The 19,768-nt window shown below is 36.6% G+C and overlaps 1 protein-coding gene across 2 annotated transcripts; it reads right to left on the bottom strand.

Moving 5' to 3' along the window:
• Positions 1–5,428: 5,428 nt before the first annotated feature.
• Positions 5,429–7,133, bottom strand: LOC127207184 (olfactory receptor 8K1-like). 2 transcript variants are annotated; one of them, XM_051166549.1, is made up of 2 exons: positions 7,110–7,133; positions 5,429–6,346 (listed from the first exon to the last, which is right to left on the bottom strand). In XM_051166549.1, exons 1-2 carry the CDS (start codon positions 7,131–7,133, stop codon positions 5,429–5,431), a joined length of 942 nt encoding a protein of 313 aa, XP_051022506.1. The 2 variants fall into 2 exon arrangements, with proteins under 2 accessions (XP_051022506.1, XP_051022508.1); XM_051166551.1 differs by lacking the exon at positions 7,110–7,133 and having other exon boundaries at positions 5,429–6,382.
• Positions 7,134–19,768: the final 12,635 nt, after the last annotated feature.

Genomic DNA, 19,768 nt, shown 5'->3' with positions numbered 1-19,768 from the left:
CATAGCTAGACACAGATCGACACTATCAGAACATAGAGAGACACTATAAGCAAAAAAATAAAAAATATACATGGTATGTTAGTTACTGAGGGTGTCCACAAAAATTAACCACAGACAAGGAGACTTGTATAATGAAATGGTGTTTTGTTGTTGCACAAGCTCAGAGGTGTCACTGATTTACGCTATTCTTGCTTAGAGCTACCTTTGCACTATGTCCTCATAGCCTCTTATTTAAATTAATTATGTGTTGGATATATTTCTTATCTCTATCCTAATTTTCTGAAATGTAGTAATATTTTAATTAAAATAAAACCAAACAAAAAGAAATGGACTTGGACTTTCATTAACACTCTAACAACCCTTCATTTTTTTTCTTTACTGGAAGATAAATTACTGTTGAAATTTTATTGAGTAAATTTTACACATACATTATGGGATATTATTTTTGACTTTTTTCTTTGCTTTTGAGATATAATTCAATTATATATTTTCCCTTCTCTTTCCACCATCCAAGCCCTCACATATAATCCTCTTTGTTTTTTTTCAAATTCATGGTCACTTTTTCCATTAATTTTCATTGCATGCACATGTGTATATGTACATATATTCCTAAATATATCCTGATCAGTCTGTATAATGCTATCTGTAGGTATATTTTCAGAGCTGACCATTTGGCACTGGATAACAAATGGCTGTGATCTTTCCTGGAAATTCTTCTGTCCTTCGCATTCTTTAACTGCCTGTAGTTCATTGTATAGGGTGCAGGCCTCAGACTTTCTCTCATGAGCTTCAGCATGTCTACTGATTTCCTGATTCAGTTCACGTTTAGATATGTTATGTTACTGAGGCTTTATACATACACTTATGATGTCGCTGAGAGACAGAGCCTCACAGGAAACTCTCTGATCATCCTTAGGTTGTAGAATCGTTTAGCTTTCTCTTCCAGAATGTTTTGTGAGCCTTTGGTGCTGGAGAGTTCTCTGGTGTGTCCAATGAGACCACAGTCTACAACTGTGTATTTTGATTGATTGTGATTTTTATTTCTAATCATCTTTCTGTGTTGCAAAGAGTAGTTTCTTTGATGAGAAGTGAGGGCTCATATTTATCTGTGGCTATAAAGAAACCTATTATTGTTAGAGACTGTGCTAGTTAAGTAAAGTGGCAGTTGTGGACTTTCGCCAAGACCCGTGATGACGTCATGACCCTTGACCCAGGATGGTTTCCGTCCTGTTGAGTGGATCTAATCTGATCAGAGAGTTACCAGCTTCCACCAGTGTGTGTGTACCTGCTGCCACACCTTTAGGGCTGTCCTCTCATGTTGTTTGCAGTTGTGGTTCACATGCATTAGTGCTGGCTCCTTCTTTCCTTTGGAAGGTTGCAAGGTGCCTACTAGTACCGGGAAAGCTAATTCTCCGGGAGGAATTATTCAGGTTGGTTACAGTTAATGAACTTAGGAATGCTATTTCTGAAGGATCTGATGACTTCTGCAATAAGGGCATGCCTTCCACCTCTCAGGAACATCCAAGAACAATAGCAGTAGGCTGGATATTTTGTGAGTCACTTGGAAAGTCTTACCAACAATATATATATATATATTTGATTCCATTATTTTTAGATAAATAGTTAATAGTGTGATCCCTTATGATTCCTTATGATGTTTTCCCTCTTTAAAATTTTTGAGAGTAAGTCACATACATATAACTTGGTATGTTGTTTTATCTTATAATTTTTTTTTACATTATTTTAACTTTCACCATAGAAAACATACATCATATTATTACTTCAGCCTAGAGATGAACACAAATTCATGCCAGACACATCTTGGGTACTCATGGCAACTATAACAGCATGTACAAGACTTGTGTAAGCCTAAGATAGACAAACTACTAGCAAGAAAAGGAGATGGACACCAAATTCCACCTCTATTAGAGGAGCTATTGAAACCTGTTATCTCCAATAGAGGAAGGATCAATTTTCTCTAAAAGTGTAACTTTTGATAAGTCAATGATGATCCAGGGAAAGGCTACATATACAAGACTATTTGAACAGAAAAAAATAGCCTTGAGTAAGTAAAAAAGACTCAGTGTTTGCTGGAAGGGATGGTAGGTAAATATGGGAAGAGTTAAAAGGGGAGGGCAAATATGATAAAAAAAAAAACTAGTATACAAAATATCAACAAACCAATGAAAAAGCATATACAAAAATACCTAGTGTACACTGATGGCATTTGAAAACACATTTCCAGGCCTGAAGAGGGAGGGAGGGTGGGAACAGGAGGGTAAAAGTGAGGAGATAACAATTGAGATGTAATGTGAATAAATTATAATAAATAAAAAAAATTTTAAAGAAAAACATTTTCCAAGAAATAGAATATTAAATCATCCTAAACTGACTCTTAGTGTTTCTTCATAATAAATTCTTTCAAATCATAATCCATGAAATAATAGATAATTTAATTGTTTTACAAATTAATCTAAATATTCCATGCTGCTTATTTAGTGCTACTGGTTTTTATCTGTATTGCTTAATGCATAGATAATTCATTGTGTTTCATTTTTGAGTAGTAATTCACATTATGAATATGTTTTAATTAATATTTTAATGTTATTTTAAGTACACCTACTTGTAACTTATTGTATTCTAGCCCCAGTGAAACAGATCCATACAAGTACACAAGTGTAGGCATATCAGGCATGATTTAATAATTTATATTTCTTAGATAACTCACAGATCCCCTATATGTACATGCATTTTGAAATATCTATTTCTTAACATTATCATGTCTCTTTTATATTGTTAGCTCTTGTGTAATGAGGTTTTAGTATATTTGTGAATCCTTTGATTTTGCTTTAATTAAGATTGTTTTTAATTTTGTGAATCTTTTCTCTACTCTAGAGAAGCAGCATAAATCTTCCCTGAGATACTCTGATTTGATTCTGTGTAGACATTTGTGGTAGTAGCTTTTAAAAATAATTAAAACTTCACATATGGTAGAAAATAAACATTTGAAATTGTGCTTTGATTTCAAACACATTTTGTTGAAATATAGAATGAACCATATTAATAGTTAGGCTAAAATCTTAGTAGGGTTTCTTTGCCTAGCCATTTTTGCTTAGCAGTTTAATACCTAAGTAGCTTCCTATTTTCTGCAGAAAATTAGACATATTTGAAAAATACATCAAGAAGGCAATATATTAATATATGATTAAAGAAACTGTGAGATACAAGCTGCAGCTGTCTATGACAGAGGATGTGGAATTCATTAGGCTCATGATATTTTAGGAATATAATAGAATTACAGTGTTTCAGAATCCATGACATTTTATGTAAGCTTTCAATCGAAACAATACACACAATGGCTCCTGCACTAACAGTTATCTCCACTGTATAATCACTAGTATATATATTTTATAAAATGTTTCATAGTGAAGCAGTATTTGGACAGATGATCATAATTCATTTGAAGTCTTAATTGCACCATGATTTATCACCTTGCACAAAAGCTAAAGTCCAGGTAGAGTAAAGACATCAACATAAAGGCAGACACATGAAATTCGTTAGAAGAAAAAGTTGGGAAGAGCCTAGAGCTCACTGGCACAGGAGACAACTTCTTAAACAGAATATCAACAGCGCATGCTCTAAGATCAATAATAAATAAATGGGGCCTTGTGAAACTGAAAAGCTGCTGTATGGCAAAGACACTGACAACAGAACAAAACAACAGGCTACTGACTGAGAAAAGATCCTCATCAGCAAAGGGCTAATATGCAAAATATATAAAGAACTCAAGAAACTAAACACCACCACCAAATAATCCAATTAGAAAATGGGGTCCAGAGCTAAGCAGAGAACTCTCAACAGAGGATTATCGAATGACTTGGAAGCACTTAAAGAAATGCTCAATGTCCTTAGTCATCAGGGAAATGCAAATCAAAATATCTCTGAGATTCCATCTTATAGCTGTCAGAATAGCTAAGATAAAAAACTCAAGTGACAGCACACGTTGGCAATGATGTGGAGAAAGGTAACACTCCTTCATTGCTGATGGTAGTACAACCTTGTACAACCACTTTGGAAATCAATCTGGTGGTTTCTCGGAAACCTGGTAATAGTGCTACCTCACAACCCAGCCAAACTGCTCCTGGCCATATACCCGAAGGATGCTCTGCTGTACAAAGACATTTGCTTAACTATGTTCATAGCAGCCTTACCCATAATAGCCCGGATCTGGAAGCAACCTAGATGTCCCTAAACAAAGAATGGATAAAGAAACTGAGTTATAATTACACAATGTAATACAATTCAGTTACTAAAAACAAGGAAGTCTCGAAATATTCAGGCATCCTGAGTGAGGTAACCCAGACCCAGAAAGACAGTCCTGGTATATAGTCACTTATAAGTGGATATGAGCCAAATAATACAGGATAACCACACCACAAGGCACATACATAAAACAAAACAAAACAACAAAAAAAAACCCCTAAATAACAAGGAGGACCCTAGGAAGAGTGCTGAATTCTCATTCAGAAGGACAAATAGAATAGACATCAGAAGTTGTGGAAGAGAAAGAACAAGAAGGGAGCCTACCATAGAGGTACCCATGCGAGGTCACAGAGGAAGAAAATACAGGTAGTTCAGATGAGACTTGATAGCCTGAGGTCACATGATGGATGAGGAGATCTCCTCCTTTCTTAGGTCTATGGAAAGGCATAAAGAGAGAGGGGTAGAGGGGGGAGTTAGGGAGGGTGGGATGGAGGGTTTGGCTGTGTGTCAACCAGGGAGGGTGATGTAAAGTGAACACATTAAAAATAAAAAATAAAGATAAAATATTGCAACATGATGCTATAAGCAGAAACTTACCCACAATCACTCTCTATGTTCTCTAATTTAAAAACAGCTTTCTGAATGTACAATTTATCCTTGATATATGAACTATTATTTCAAGTTGACTATAACTTCATTATAAGGTCTAATCCTTTGACTTTTACTTTAGATTATTTTTTACATTTTTTTTGTATTTACATATCTTTTTTTCCTCCTCTCTAGGTTAGGTGACATATTTTTCCTGGTATCTGTCATAATTTTAATATCTAGTGACTACTTTATAATATAGATTACTAATTTTATAGTTTGCATTGATTAAATTTAATTAAGATTTATTTTTCCTTTTTTAAGACTAAGTTTGAACAAAAGCTGTGTTTTTTCATATTAAAAACTAGTTTTCAATGTAGTCTTGAATGTCATTTGAATATTTTAATTTTTAGTAGTATTTGCTTTTATTCTTTTGAGTTGGAAAAAATAGGTTTCCATAGAGAGAATTCTTTATGAAGACTGAAAGACTTAAGTTTGCTGCACATTTCCATTGTCTGATAAGTTCATGTGTCTCATGGCCTGACTTTGTATGAAAGTTGTGTTCAGCATTAAGGTATTAAATGGGAACTCTGCATCCATGAGTAAAAGCTCTCTTAAGGGCCCCTTTCACTTCCTTGTTTCTTAGGCTGTAGATCAACGGATTGAGCATAGGAATGACCAGTGTATAAAACACAGAGGCCATTTTATCAATATCAAAGGTGTGGCTAGATTTGGGTTGCAGGTAAATAAAGAGCAGTGTTCCGTAGAATACAACCACCACCGTCAGATGAGAGCTGCACGTCGAGAAGGCTTTGGACCTGCCCTCCTTTGAATTCATCCTGAGAATTGCCACAAAGATGAACACGTAAGATATGAGGACAATCAAGAGGGAGGAGAGCAAATTGCAGCCTGAGAAAATTAAGATAATCAGTTCCAGTTCACGAGTGTCGGAGCAGAGCAGAGATACCAGAGGAACGCAGTCACAGTAAAAATAGCTGATGACATTAGAGCCACAAAAGGACAGTGTAAATAACTTAACTGTAAGAAGTAGGGACACAAATATACTGTAGAGGTAGGGTACCAGTACCAGGCCCCAACGCACTTTCCCTGCCATGATGATCACGTACAGAAGAGGTTTACAAATGGCTACATAGCGGTCGTAGGCCATGGCTGAGAGGATAAACAGCTCAGTGATGATGAAGATCTCGAAGAATGTCAGCTGCACAGCACACCCTATGTACGAAATCGTGTTCTGTTGCATAATAAAATTTACCATCATCTTTGGACCAATAACTGTGGAGTAGCCAAGATCAGTGATTGATAAATGTCTCAGGAAGAAGTACATAGGAGTATGAAGTTTAGAGTCGAAATGAGTCAGAATAACCATGCCCAGATTGCCCATCAGTGTGACCAAGTATATGACTAAAAATATTCCAAGGAGTGTTGCCTTGAGATCTGGCTTGTTGGTGAGTCCCAAGAGAATAAATTCAGTAACCTGGGTCCTGGCAGTGTGATTGGATTTCTCCATTTGGTTCAAAAGGGGAAACCTGTGCAGGGAGTAAATTGAACATAAATTATTTTTGAAATGCCGCATGATAAGTAAGACACAGCTTGTAATCTGAAATTGCCGGTTTTGCTCTATTTCAGGAAAAGTAGGGAGGACAACATTTATGTTCCACAAAACTGTGGGACAGTGGACTTTAAAGGGGTCAGAAAAATAAAACAGCGTTACAATGGTTGTGGTTGTGTTGCCATGCTTTGTTCTCTGTTTTGATACTGGGTCTAACTGCCTAGCTCTGAGTGGCTGGAATTTGTGTCACATCTGCATAAATAGCATCTTCTGTAGCTCTTTCTGACTTCAAATTAACTATGACGCTAAGGACAACCTAGAACTTCTGATCTTGCTCTTCTAGCTGCTGATGGCTGGGATTGTAGACATTTGCCATCGCAGCCAAGCATGAGTAGATGACAGAACTAACACCTACTTAGTTTGTTGCCAAGTTTTTTGAATAATGTAAAATCTTATTTTATTATTTCCTTTTAAAATTTCAAGTTTTAAAGCACACACACATGCACATTATTGTCCATCTCTCTCTCTCTCTCTCTCTCTCTCTCTCTCTCTCTCTATATATATATATATATATATATATATATATATATATATATATGTTGCAATTTCTTTTTCCTTCTTATCAAGTCAGACATATGTTTAAAGAAGAAACTGTAAATACTTTATACACTATTTATGGTAATCATGCAATAGTTAGGCCATCTTGGGCCATGGATGAACTTTTTCAGTAAATATCAGCTTGTTTACTAAAATTCAGAACCTAAATCTAAAGGCTGATTTCTGAATATCTTAATATTTCTACCACTTGTCTGTTTTTCATGATGATTCACTATTTCTAATGATCTCTGAAGATCCAGACTGTTCTTAAACATCTGTAAGAGAATTATGGAGAGAGGCTCAGGAGAAAGAATATAAATTTCCAGAGGAAGAAAGAGGAGAAACACTATGTGTTGGATATACTTCTAAGCTCTCCATGAATCTGAGATCATGCGATCCTCACAGTACACTAATAAGTAGGTAGTCATCTCCTCTATACTCCTATAGGACATAAGCAAACTGGGGCTTAGAGACTGCAGTCCTTAATAAAAGATCACTCAAATCTAAGTGGTAAAGTCAAGATCGAAAAACCTCATCCAACATATGAAGATAGTCTTATAAACACTGTGCCATACCACCTCTCCAGGAAAGTCAACCTCAGTAAACAGGATGAGGCAGAGGTAAAACCAGATGGGTAATGATATAAAAAGATTCTTGTTAAAATGAATAATTGAGGAGCAAGGCAGGACATTTAATATGAGCATTATGAATAATAAGCACAGACTATGAGAGACTTCAGAAAAGTTATACACTGAGTATTAATACAATTAATATTTAGATCCTTGGTAATAATAGAGTTTAAGTACACCTTTAAGCGCTGTTAAAGCCCACAGTTCCTTCTTACCTGTGTGGAGACCTTGCTTAGGAATCCTGCTGCTTTGATCTTCTTAGTTTGTAACTGAATGGATTTAAGTTCTGTTCTAGTCCCATGGGACTCACTGTATTACATACAGTTCACCTGCAAATAGATAAACTAATTGTACATGATTTCCTGAGGGATGCTAGAGTGTCCTGTACATCTCCTAATTGTTCTTTGATATAATTTTAGGAAAAGCAAGATAGTTCATGCTGTAGTCTAATGGAATATATGGCCCACCCAATATCATTGATTGATGAAAATAAATAGACTTTTATGTGAATCCGACCTATAACATGATAGCATTACTAATTGCACTACCCTTTTAAAACCCACAAATAAAAGAAACAATATATTAATATTTTATAGATATAAAAATATAAGTTGATATGGAAAAGACCTTGTGAGATATGTTTCTAATTTAAAATCCATAGTGAATATAGGTGAATCATTGTGAATATGTTCATAACATATTTAGTCTATGACTGATTCCCAGAAAATTGGTTTTGATGCACCTCCCTGTATGTTCACTTATATAACCCTTCCTGGAATTATTTCTTTTGAAAAAATACATTGGAAAAAGAAAACCCCAACTAACATTTCTTTCCATGTTATTCTGTCTGACATACATATCTTCTTTTCACTAGGATTAACATATAAATTAAACTTGTGTTAGGGACACTGCATTGTTCTTCAGATTAGCGAGCTTATTTCTGTGGACTTTAGCTACTGAGTTTTCCGTGAAGACATAACCCATAAAAACTCAGACCCCAATCTGCTTCTGAGAGGCAAAGAAATGATAATACTTAGACATTCACAGGCAAGATAGCTTGGCATATGCAGCAATGAACATAAAAATATGGTCAATAAAAATGGCCATAAAAATACCATATCTTAAATAAAATGAAAGGCAAGGAAGAACACCCAAGATTTTCTTGTGATCTACACGTGAATCTTGTGATAAATACATTCATAGAATGTTTTATTCACGCTTATATTCATACACACACACACACACACCACACACACACACACCACACACCACACACACACACCACACACACACACACACCACACACCACACACACACACACCACACACCACACACACCACACACCACACACCACACACACACCACACACCACACCACACACACACACCACACCACACAACTACACCACACACACACACACACACACACACAACACACACACACACACCACACACCACACACACACACACACACACACACACCCACACCACACACACACACCACACACCACACACCCACACAACACCACACACACACACACCACACAAACACACACACACCACACACCACACACCACCACACACACACACACACCACACACACACACACACACACCACACACATCACACACCACACACACACCACCACACCACACACACACACACACACACACACACCACACCACAAACACACCACACACCACACACACACACACCACACACACACACACCACACACACCACACACCAACACACCACACACACACCACCACACACACACCACACACACACACACCACACACACACACACACACAACACACCACACAACCACACACCACACACACACACACAACACACCACACACCACACCACACACCACACACCACAAACACACACACACACACACACACACACACACACACCACAACCACACACCACACACACACCACACACACGCACACACACACCACCACACCCACACACACACACACCACACACACACACACACACCACACACACCACACACACACACACACCACACACCACACACCACACACACACACACACACCCACACACCACACACACACACACACCACACACACACACACACACAATGGTAAGAAAACTAATCAAAATGTCATCATTATTCTTTTTCATTTTTATTTGCCATATTAAAATATTGCCATATACCTAGTTTAACTATTAATGATATTCAGTGTTACATACCGATTAATGGTGGTCAAATTCATAGCTCTTTATTAAAAGGAAACTGTAAAATTTAATATCATGCATAGTGTTTGGTTATGGGTGGTAATGTGTCATTTGGAAAGGACATTGTTTTGTGTTTTATTTTGCTTTTTTATTTAACTTACTAAAAAGAAGCATCCGGGCTTATTATGTTATTCAGTTTGCATTTACAGTAATAAATTAAATATGCATCATTACTTATTAGTTTCTCAGTGTCTATTATTGAAGATAAAAACAAATCAAGTGATTTTTAAAAGCACACATTACACATATGGTCACATCAGATTCTGTTGTATTTTACTTTGTACTCGTCAACAATTTCAAAACGATAATTTGCTAGGAATGTAATATTGCCATTAGGGTTATTTAGATACTGATCTTGAACAAGAAGGGAATACTTTCATGGTCTGATAATCCTGTCCTTCTGAGGTGAAAGAATGTTTTATAGCAATTGGGCACGAGGATTGTGACAGTATTAGCAAAGAGGTTGGGTGTGGCTATTTTCTTGTATCTGAAAAGAGATATCACATTTCACATTCCTATTAGCTTACCTTTTATCTCCAGAACATAATTTTAATAAGTAAAATGTAAGAAAAGATTAACTCAGTTACAGTCAATCAGTTGAAAACACAAGAGTTTAAATGGATATTCAGCATGTGGCAATTCTGTGTTTGAATTCTATTTAATGCAGTTAATTGATGAAGACGTTGAATGTTCTAGTTTTATGAGTTTTGAAAAGAAATGGGTATGTCGTTCAATGTTGTGTAGGAAGCACTGTATCGTATTTGATATTCCAACCTGACTGGCAAAACAGCTATATTTTCCACTATTATACTGTTAAGCACCTTGGTATTACATGTATAACACACTTAACAAGGGTACTGAGAGATTAAAAAAGACAGATCAACTAAAGATTCTAACACTAAAGGAAAACAGTAGAGCAATTCTTTTTTTCTTTTTTTGCTGTGTATCTTGAAGTTAAACTGAGCCAGAAACTGGTAATGAGAACTGAAACAGACACAACAGTGAAAATAGGTGTATTCAAACCTAGTTCACAGTACACTAATGGAAAACAGTCCTTCCACAATATCCAAAGATCACTGAAAAACTGTATCATTTCTAGTGCCCAAGGGTGATGGAGAGCCAGTAAGTCCATGGGCTCAAAACCAACCTACATTAGACTAGTAACTTCTCCCCGAGTACTAAATCACTGAGCTATTCGGTATTTTAGAGACTAGTTTGCAAAGTGCTTTATTTGTTATCAACAAGGGCTTAATAAAGAGCAAGCTGATGATAAGGCGACTGTGTTCTCTGATATGATATGGTACAGGAACAGGTTCATCACATCCCTCCCTGTGCGTATTTGGCCTTCACTGTCTCTGTGTGGCACTCACAGTAAACTTCAGCTAGCTCCTTCCCCTAACTGCTAACATCTTTCTACAGAGGCAACCTCAATCACTTCCCTTTGTTTACTAATTACAAATCCTCTTCACTCTGTACTTTCCAAGGGGCCTGCATATTCAATTAAACTGTGTGCCGATGGATTTTTTCCCACTGGGAATATTTAAATTATAGATCATACGATGTTTTAAATAATAAAAGAGTCCTTGTTGTAAAATGCAGTTGTGTATGTTTCATGGAAATTTTTTTTCTCACCTTGACTGCACAAATGGCCCATCCTAGAACAGCAGCGTGGTGCTAAGCAGTTTTTACAACACGTAGGGCTCTGTCTTCCCTGTCACACTGATTGGAAATGGTTTTATTATTCATGGACAGTTCTGCACAACAAATGGGGATTCAATAAAGAGAGCTTAAATTTTTAATAAAGTCTAAACTTGGAACCTGAGGGTTTTCTTTTTATAAGCCCAGTATTTTTACAGTATAAGGAGCTATTATGCCTTTATTCTACTGCTACTACTACTGTTAATATTATTATTTTGTTCTTGAATTTTTTACAAATTTAAATGAAGTGTTTCTTCAATAACTTCATAATTTAAGTAAAACTGTAATTCTTGACTGTCTTTATTCTCCTCTAACTCCTGTAAGTCACGAGTCCTTTCTCTATATCCTTTTATATTTAGTAAATACTAATTGTTTTTTAAAATATATTTAAAATTAATATTTTTAGATGATAGTTTCTTAATCAAAAAACTCCCTTGCTCTCTTTCAAATTAATGGCTTCTCCTTTTTAATATATTTATTTATTTGTTATAATTTATTCACATTACATCCTGATTGTTACCCCTCACTATTATCTTCCCTTTTCCACCCTCCCTCCCTCTTCTGACCTATTACCCTCCCCTAGATCTCAGAAATGGACAGCCCTCCTCTCCCACTGTCTGGCCAGAGCCTAGCAGGTCTCATCAGGATAGCCTGCCTCCCCCTCCTCTGTGTATCAGCAAGGCCTTCTCAGCAGTGATCAAATCATGACAGAGTACATGTCAGAGGTTCAGCTGCAATCCCCGCTTGTCAGCCCATGTGCTGGGTCAGTTGTCTATCAGCGACATTGGAACAAGGGGTCTAGGTTCTCTGCACGCATTGTCCTTGGTTGGTGCATCAGTTTGTGCAGCCCTCCACGTGTCCAGATTCGCCAGCCTTGATGGTCTTCCTGCGGTGCTCCTGACTCCTCCAGGTCCTTCCATACCGCCAATCTACAAAAAAAAAAAAAAAAAAAAAAAAAAAAATGCTCTCAGTCTGGCATCAAGTCCTAGTATCTGTCCTAATCACCCACTGAGTGCAGCCTCACAGAGAACATCTATGTTGGGCTAATACCCACTTATAGGTGAGTATATACCAGGGCATGTCTTTCTGGATCTGGGTTACCTCATTCAAAATGATCTTTTCTAGTTCCATTCATTTGCCTAACATTTCAAAAATTCCTTGTTTTTAATAGCTGAATAGTATTCCATTGTGTAAACGTTCCACAGTTTCCTTAACCATCTTTGGTTAAAGGACATCGAGGTTGTTTTCATACCCTTGCTATTACGAGTAAAGCTGATATAAACATAGTTGAGCAAATATCCTTGTTGAATGGGGAGCAGGTCAGGAGTGGTATAGCTGGGTCTTGGGGTGGCACTCTTCCCAATGTTCATGGAAAGTGCCAGAATGATTTCCAAAGTGGTTCTACAAGTTTGCACTCCCACCAGCAATGCAGGAGTGTTCTCCTTTCCCAACATGCTCGTCGGCATGTGCTGTCCCTTGGGTTTTTGTCCTTAGCCTTTCTGATAGCTGTAAGATCAAATCTCAGAGTTGTTTTGATTTGCATTTCCCTGATGACTAAGGATATTGAGCATTTCTTTAAGTGTGTCTCGACCATTCAAATTTCCTCTGTTGAGAATTCTCTGTTTCGCTATGGACCCCATTTTTTAATTGGATCATTTGGTGGTGGTGTTGAGTTTCTTGAGTTCTTTATATATTTTGGATACTAGCCCATTGTTGGTGAGGATCTTTTCTCAGTGTGTAGCCTGTTGTTTTGTTCTGTTGACAATGTCTTTTGCCTTACAGCAGCTTTTCAGTTTCATGCGGTCCCATTTATTAATTATTTATCTTAGAGCCTGAACTGTTGGCATTCTGTTCAAGAAGTTGTTTCTTGTGACAATGAGATCAAGGCTCTTCCCCTCTTTTTCTTCTAACAGATTTAGTGTGTCTGGTTTTACATTAATATCTTTGATCCACTTGGACTTTAGTTTTAGACAGGGTGATAGATAAGGATCCATGTGTGTTTTTCTACAAGTAGACATTCAATTAGAGCAGCACTGTTTGTTGAAGACCCTTTTTTTTTCCGTTGTGTGGATTTACCTTCTTTATCAAAAAACAAGTGTCTATAGATGTGTGGATTTATTTTTCAGTCTTCTATTCAATTACATTGATCAACCAGCCCATTTCTATGCCAGTACTATGCCACTTTTAATACTGTTGCTCTATCGTACAGCTTGAGATCACGGATCGAGATTCTTGTGGAAGATGTTTTATTGTACAGGATTGTTTCAGCTATTCTGTTTTTCTATAAAGTTGAGAATTGATCTTTCAAGGTATGTAAAAAATTGTGTAGGTATTTTAACAGGGATTGTATTAAATCTGTATATTGCTGCTAGTAAGATTATCATTTTAATTCTGTTGTTTCTCCTGATCCATGAACATGGGAGATCTTTCAGTCTTCTGATGTTTTCTTCAATCTCCTTCTTCAGAGAGTTGAAGTTCTTTCACATAAGTCTTTCATTTGCTTAGTTAGCATTACATCAAGATATATTATATTATTTGTGACTACTGTGAAGAGTGCAGTTCCCCTACTTTCTTTCTCAGCCCATTTGTCATTTGTATACAGGAAGGTTACTGAATTATTTGAGCTGATTTTTGTATCCAGCCACTTTGCTGAATATGTTTATCAGCTGTAGGAGTTCCTTGATAGAATTTTTGGCTCACTTATGTATACTATCATATCATCTGAGTAAAGTGATACTTTGATTTCTTCCTTTGTAATATGTATCCCTTTGGTCTCCTTTAGTTGTCTTAGTGCTCTAACTTGGACTTCAAGTACCATATTGAAGAGAAATGGAGAGAGTGGACAGCCTTGTCTTGTCCCTAATTTCAGTGGAACTTACTTAAATTTCTCTCCATTTAGTTTGATTTTGGCTGTAGGCTTGTTGTCTATTGCCTTTACTGTGTTTAGGTATGTGCTTTGTATACCTGATTTCTCTAAGACTTTTAACATAAAAAGGTGTTGGATTTTGTCCACTTTTTCAACATCTAAAGAGATGATCATGTGTTTTTTTTCTTTCTGTTTGTTTATATGATGGATTACATCGATGCCATTCCTTATACTGAACCACCCTGCAAGCCTAGGATGAAGCCTACTTTGTGGATGAGATTTGTGATATATTCTTGAATTCCATTCATGAGTATTTTACTGAATATTTTTGCATCAATGTTCATGAATGAAATTATGAAATTGGTCTGAAATTCTCTTTCATTTTTGCGTCTTTGTATGTTTTATGTATCAAGGTGACTATGGCCTCATATAATGACTTGGTACTGATCCTTCTGTTTCTATTTTGTGGGATAGTTTGAGAAGTATTGTTATTAGTTCTTCGAAACTCTGGTAAAATTCTGCCCTGAATGCATATGGCCATGGGCTTTTGTTGGTTAGGATGCTTTTTATGACTATTTCTATTTCCTTATGGTATATAAGACTATTTAGTTTCTTTGCCCAATTGTGATTCAACTTTGGTAAGTAGAATTCATCAAGAAAATTGTCCATTTAATTTAGATTTAAAATTTTGTGGTAAGTAAGACATATTGATTCATTGGATTTCATCAGTATCTGTTGTTATCTTTCCCTTTTCATTTCTGATTTTGTGGATTTGGGTGGTCTCCCTCTGCCTTTGCTTAGTTTGGCTAAGGGTTTGTCTATCTTGTTGATTTTCTCTAAGAACCAGATTTTGTCTCTTTTATTCTTTGAATTGCTCTCTTTGTTCTTAAATTATTGATTCCAGCCATGAGTTTATTTCCAGGCATCTACTCCACTTGGGTGTGTCTGCTTCTTTTTGTTCTAGAGCTTTCATGAGTACTATTAAGTTACTACTATGGGATCCCTCTCATTTTTTTTTTTTTTTTTTATGAAGGCACTTAGTGCTATGAACTTTCCTATTAGCACTGCTATCATTGTGTCCCACAAGTCTGAGTACATTGTGACCTCATTTTCATAGAATTCTCGGAAGTCTTTAATTTCTTTTCTTATTTCATCCCTAATCCCAAGGTCATTGAGTAGGGATTTGGTGGGTTACTACAGTTTGTAGGCTTTCTGGTGTTGTTGAAGTCCAGCTTTAATCCGTGGTGGTCTGATAAGATACATGGCATTATATTTATCTTCTTGAATCTGTTGAGATTTTCTTTGTGACCAAGTATACAGTCAAATTTGTAAAAGGTTTCATGAGGTACTGAGAACAAAGTATATTCTTTTGTGTTTGGGTGAGAAGTTCTGTGGATGTCTGTTAGGTCTGTTTGAAACATGTCCCCTGTTAGCTTCCTTATTTCTCTATTTAGTTTCTGCCTCGATGATCTGTCCATTGGTGAGAGTGGTGTGTTGAAGTCTCCCATCAATGTATTAGATTCAATGTGTTATGTAAGTTTAAAAGTGTTTCTCTTATGAATGTGGGTGCCCTTGTATTTTGAGTATAGATGTTCAGGATTGTGATGTCCTCCTTGTGGATTGTTCACTTGATGAGAATAGTGTTCTTCCCATCTTTCTTTATTAATTTTAGTTGAAAGTTTGTTTTATTAGATATTCAAATGGCAGCTCCAGCTTGTTTCTTGGGCCAATTTGCTTAGAAACCCTTTTTCTAATCCTTACTCTCAGGTAATGTCTATCTTTGTTGCAGAGGTGTGTTTCTTAAATGCAACAGAATCCTGGATCCTTTCTTAGCAGCCATTCTGTTAGTCTGTCTTTTTATTGGAGAGATGAAGCCAATGATATTGGAAGATATTAGTAACCAATGTTTGTTCCTTTTATTGTAGAGTTGGTGGTGATAGTGCTTTGTGTGCTTACCTTCTTTTGGTTTTACTGTTGTGACATTATCTATATCCTGTGTTTTGTTACGTATAGTTGAACTCATTGGATGGAGTTTTTCTTCCAATATTTTCTGTAGTGCTGGGTGGGTGCATAAACATTGTGATGGAATATCTTGTTTTCTCCCTCTATGATGATTAGAAGTTTTGCTGGATATAGTAGTCTGGGTTGGCATCAGTAGTCTCTTAGTGTCTGTGTGACATGAGTCAAGCCCTTCTGGCTTTCATGGTCTCTGTTGACAAGTCAGGTGCGATTCTGATGGCTTTGCCTTTGTATATTACTTGACCTTTTCCTCTTGTTGCTTTTAATATCCTTTATTTTTCCTGTCCATTTATTCATTTAGTGTTTTGATTATTCTGTGGTAGGTGGTGTTTCTTTTCAGGTTTATATTTGTTGTTCTTTAGGCCTCTTGTATGTTTAAGAGCATCTCTTTCTTTATGTTGGGGAAATATTCTTCTATGATTTTCTTGAAAATACTTCCTGCTCCTTGGAAGCTGGAATGTTCTCTTTCATCTATTCCTATTAGTCTAATCTTATGTCTTTTCATGGTGTCCTTGATTGTTTTGTATAATTTGCTTCACATATTTTCTTTTAGAGATATATTAATTTCTTCAATTGTGTCTTCAACTCCAGATATTCTCTCTTCTATCTCTTGGATTCTGTTGGTGAGACTTACCTCTGCTATTCCTTATCTTTTGTCTATGTTTTCCATTTCCAGGTTTTTTTCTGTTTGTGGTTTCTTAATTGATTCTAATTCCAGTTTCATTCCTTAAACAGCTTTAATCATTTTATTCCTCTGTTTGTTTGTGGTTTCCTGTTTGTCCTTGATAGTCTCTATTCATTTTTTTTGTTTGTTTGTTTTTGTTTTTGTATTTTGCTGTAATTGTTGGAAAAAGAAAAAAAAAATTCCTTTTTATATTTCTCACATAAGTGCACAAGCATAACTTTACGGTCACGAAATTTGTGGTGGAGCAATGCTGTCCTGGTTTTTATTGTTTGTGTTATTACTACTTTAGCCATCTGCTGGGGAACTCTGGTTTTCTAAGCTGGCAGTAAACCCGGTGAGCCCCTTCAGAAGGCTTATGGTTGGTTTACAGGCTTAGCAGACACTGTCCTGGAACTTAAATTCAATTGAGCTCTACCACCTTGGATCAGGGATCAGTAGGACTACTCTGACTCTTCAGGGGGATCAGCAGCAAAGTAGAACAGTGGCTTGGACCAAAGAACTTTGTATATGGGATCTAAATGCTGTTTTTGAGGGTCTCCTAAGTGAAGAGAGCAAGACATTTACAGTTTGTGGCTCCAGAACCAGGGGTTGGCTTCTAACACCCAGCTTGTCCCCTTCTGTCTGAGAAGCACAAAATTCCGTGTTTTCGATGCAGTAGCCCATTCTCTCATTAGTTTCACTGCATTGGCTACATGTGCTCCTCTGCTCCCCGACGGGGCCCTGTACTGAGCTCTAGTATGTGAAGGGTGCAGGTTGCTAGCAGTTCCTGATTCCTGAGCCAAGGCCCAGACTTCCGGCTGTGGGAGGTTGGCGGTGGTGGGGGCGGGGCTGAGAATGAGAAGTTCCCAAGTCAGTGTTTTGGATTAAGCAGCCACTTCACTCACTGGCTTCATTGTGCGGATTCTTGGTTCCCCGGGGGCCCTGCAGGTGGCTCCAGTGTTCTAATCAACGTGAGTGCTCAAAGCTTGTGACACCTGAACTCAGGGTATGTCTAGTTGTGGTGCGGTGGGCTGGCTGGTTCTGATCCTCCCCAATTTCCTGGCTTGTTCTCTTCAGTCAGTTTCACAGCCTCCAACCCTCTGCTCCCTAGACCTCCTCCTCCTCTTCCTGCTCCTCTTTCTCCTCCTCCTCCACCACCTCCACCACCACCTCCTCCTTCTCCCCTTCCTTCACCACCACCTCCTTTTCCTCCTCCTCCTTGTTTTTCTTGGTCTTTTTCTTCAAATCTTCCTTCTCATCCTCCAAATCATAATTTTTCTTGGCACATTTTTACTGCTTAATGTTCATTTCTTCTAACATCGTTTCTTGTCTGTCTGACATATGTTACTCAATAGTGTTACGTGGAGTTCCTTAGTAGTCTGACTATCTTAAAGATAAATTTAAACTGACATTATTTAAGTCTATTGGATAATGTACTTAGTTTTTTAAACAGTGACATTACTCTTTAAACTTGTATTGGGTGCATGTAGAATTTTAAAAAGAATTGTGTGTGTGTGTGTGTGTGTGTGTGTGTGTGTATGTGTTTGTGTGTGTTGTACACAAAGCTTAAGATCACTATATGTGTAAGTTCCTACAGAAGATGAATGCTCTCTAACTGGAATTATAGGCAATTGTGATTTTGCCAGTATAAATTCGGGAAACTGAACTCAAGTCCTTTGCACGCTCTGTAAGAGTTCTTATTGCTGTGTTATGTCTTTGGCTCCTAAAATTATTTTTAATGAATGCATATGAAGAAAAAATACTAAGATATTTTGAAAAGAAACCCTTACAATTGTTAGAGCTAAGACATGTAATCATAGTACTTGAAAGGTGAAAAAAGGAGAATCTATACATTTTCTCAAATATGCACTACATAGTGAGTTCTGTGATTATCTGGGTTCTAGTGTGGACTTGTCTCAAACACATGAAAAAAACATTTAAATAATGAAATATCAAATTGTGCCAGCCTATGTAGTTTCCTATTTTAAAATTTTAGGTCAGTGCTACTATTTTTGTCCCTACACCATTTTGGAATTAATTTGTTACATTGCTTCTTTTTAGCTTGAAGAACTAATGTGACATAATACTGCTAAGAAATCTAGTAACAAGTTCTCAAAAATAAAATGTTTGTTTACATAAAAGTAACCTTTTTGCATTGGAAAATGTAGAAAATTACTTTAAACAATTACATATCAGACTCACTGTAACTCTGAGGACTTAAAACCATCACAGGATACTTGTATATATTAAAAGAGAAATAAGTGAAATATATACTATTACTTGATTTGTGACTCAGGAACTGAATGGTACATTGAGATTGTCAACTAATGAGAATCAGTGAAATCATTTTTCTATAATGTTTGATAATGAGATATATAAACATATTGAAAAGATAAAAAATTATTTCAATGTGGTCTTTTTTACAGAAATATAGAAAACATATACTTTACTTAGGGTTTAACATACCAATGTGGATAATTTTTACAAACTTCTATTACTGGGCACATAGATAGTTAATAAGGCCAGCAACAGGAATAGAAGCACAGTATATTTATGAATGGCTTTAGAGTACTGATCATAAATGATATATTCGTGATTGTCCG

Source organism: Acomys russatus, chromosome 24 (assembly GCF_903995435.1).
Source record: "Acomys russatus chromosome 24, mAcoRus1.1, whole genome shotgun sequence".
Classification (NCBI taxonomy): Eukaryota; Metazoa; Chordata; class Mammalia; order Rodentia; family Muridae; genus Acomys; species Acomys russatus.
Note: the sequence above shows the minus strand (reverse complement) of the source record. Positions and strands in the feature narration are given on the sequence as shown.